This window comes from Charadrius vociferus, unplaced genomic scaffold (assembly GCF_000708025.1).
Source record: "Charadrius vociferus isolate BGI_N301 unplaced genomic scaffold, ASM70802v2 scaffold62, whole genome shotgun sequence".
In the NCBI taxonomy this organism is placed as follows: Eukaryota; Metazoa; Chordata; class Aves; order Charadriiformes; family Charadriidae; genus Charadrius; species Charadrius vociferus.
In genome coordinates this window covers 2,621,263-2,622,922 of record NW_009647419.1, presented here as the reverse complement: position 1 = coordinate 2,622,922, position 1,660 = coordinate 2,621,263, and the positions used below count along the sequence as shown (strand labels likewise).

Here is a 1,660-nt window from a genome sequence, read left to right as displayed (position 1 = left end):
CCCCGCTGCATAGGTGAGGGAAACGATGGCGTTTCAGATTGGAAAGAGATTCAAGATGAGAGAAAACGTGAGGCGCGAGTAGTAACCGGGCAGGATTCTTGCTGCATAGCTCCCTGCCGGCCTGAGGGTGGTTTGTGCGCAGACGGGCTGTTGAATTGGGTTAATAAGATGTAAAAGGAGGTGAGGGCCGTGCCCTGGGCTGCTCCTGTGGTTATTCCAGCCCCTGTCCAGGTACCCAGAGGAACCCGATTCAGCCCCATCCTTTCTGAGCTCTTCGCTTTTATCGTGTGTGGCTACATCAGAAGGGGGCGGGGGAACCAACAAACCGACCCAAAACCCAAACAGGTCGTTCCTTCCTTCTTCTCGTTCAAAATTGAATGAAACAGTTGAAATAATAAAATGTTCTCTCAGAGCTGACGATGAAACTTGAAGGTAATCAAGTCAGAAACGAGGCAGCCGTCACAGCAGGGGGCAAATTAGTGATATGAAATGATGAATGTCTCCAAGCTGACTGCACTATAAAGGTTGTAATTAATTTTGCCATTAGGTGCGGTGTGTTGTATCATGAAGTAGAGTATTTCTCAGTCTTAGTTTGTTATCCTTCAAAAATTAGAAGTCTTTTCATCATGCTTCCATACCTAACATAATCATTAAAATTTGAGGAATACTTAATGCAGCTTTTTATTTAGATGGCTCTAATAGGTTATTGCCTATTTGGGCTTTAATATACAGGCTCTTAATTTCAAATTTAATCAGATTTATAAAATCAAAATGCAGTTAAATAAAAACTTTGCTTTTCAGCCTATTTTCTGACCTGAAACAATCCATTCTCTTTATATCAGTTTTGACAAGGAAATCGATAGAAATTTACATAGTTAATAGATAGATAGCCATCAACTCGCTGTCAGTTCCAGCGACTGTGAACCAAAAATGAATGTTCATCCTGGAAGTCACGTGTTACAGAAATTGTGAAAACATAGTAAATAATTCAGTTTCCGTGTACTGTGTTAGAAAAATAATGAAATTCATGAAGTTTATTTTATTAAATTATTAAAAAGTAGAATGTTTGAAATCAAAATGATTTTACTTGCTTACTCTGTGTGTGTGCAGCAACAGAATTGTGATTCTGTATGAAAAATATAATAGTCAGGAATTAGGCTAATTCTTTGTGTTTAAATGTAACTTACACAGTAACAAATTTCTTTATCTTCCAAGTAATAGATCTGCATTAAATGTACATAGATTTGCTAAAATTAAATGGATAAATTCTCAAGTGAGGTCTAATTAAAATATAAAATAACACTCATTTTCATCTTCCCTCTTTTTTTTTTTTTTGGCAGGGAATTCAGAGTATCTGTCAAAATACAAGTAAGAATTTAGTAAATAAGTGAAAAATACATTTGCATGGTTTGTTGATAATATTAAAATAAAAATTCCTGTTGTGAGATTTTCTGGGTTTTATTTTCAGGGAAAACTGGTAAAGTAAAATTTTCTGGGGATAAACAGTTGGTAAATATAATTACATAATAAAAATGATGAATATTTTGCTGTCTTTCTCACCTCTGCCGGTTCCCATGATGCATGGGTTTTTTTCCCCCTACAGTTCAGTTCTGGAGGCATCTAGAAACTATAGCAGGTATGTGGGCAGGAGTAACACCAG

General features: G+C 36.5%; 1 protein-coding gene across 1 annotated transcript in view; it reads right to left on the bottom strand.

The window, feature by feature from the left end:
* Window positions 1-1,576, bottom strand: part of TTC27 (tetratricopeptide repeat domain 27) — a 128,294-nt gene extending 126,718 nt beyond the window's left edge. Inside the window, exon 1 of the mRNA XM_009880444.1 lies at window positions 1,561-1,576. Within this exon, the coding sequence (XP_009878746.1) occupies window positions 1,561-1,576 (16 nt within the window). The remainder of the gene's footprint in view (window positions 1-1,560) is intronic.
* Window positions 1,577-1,660: the final 84 nt, after the last annotated feature.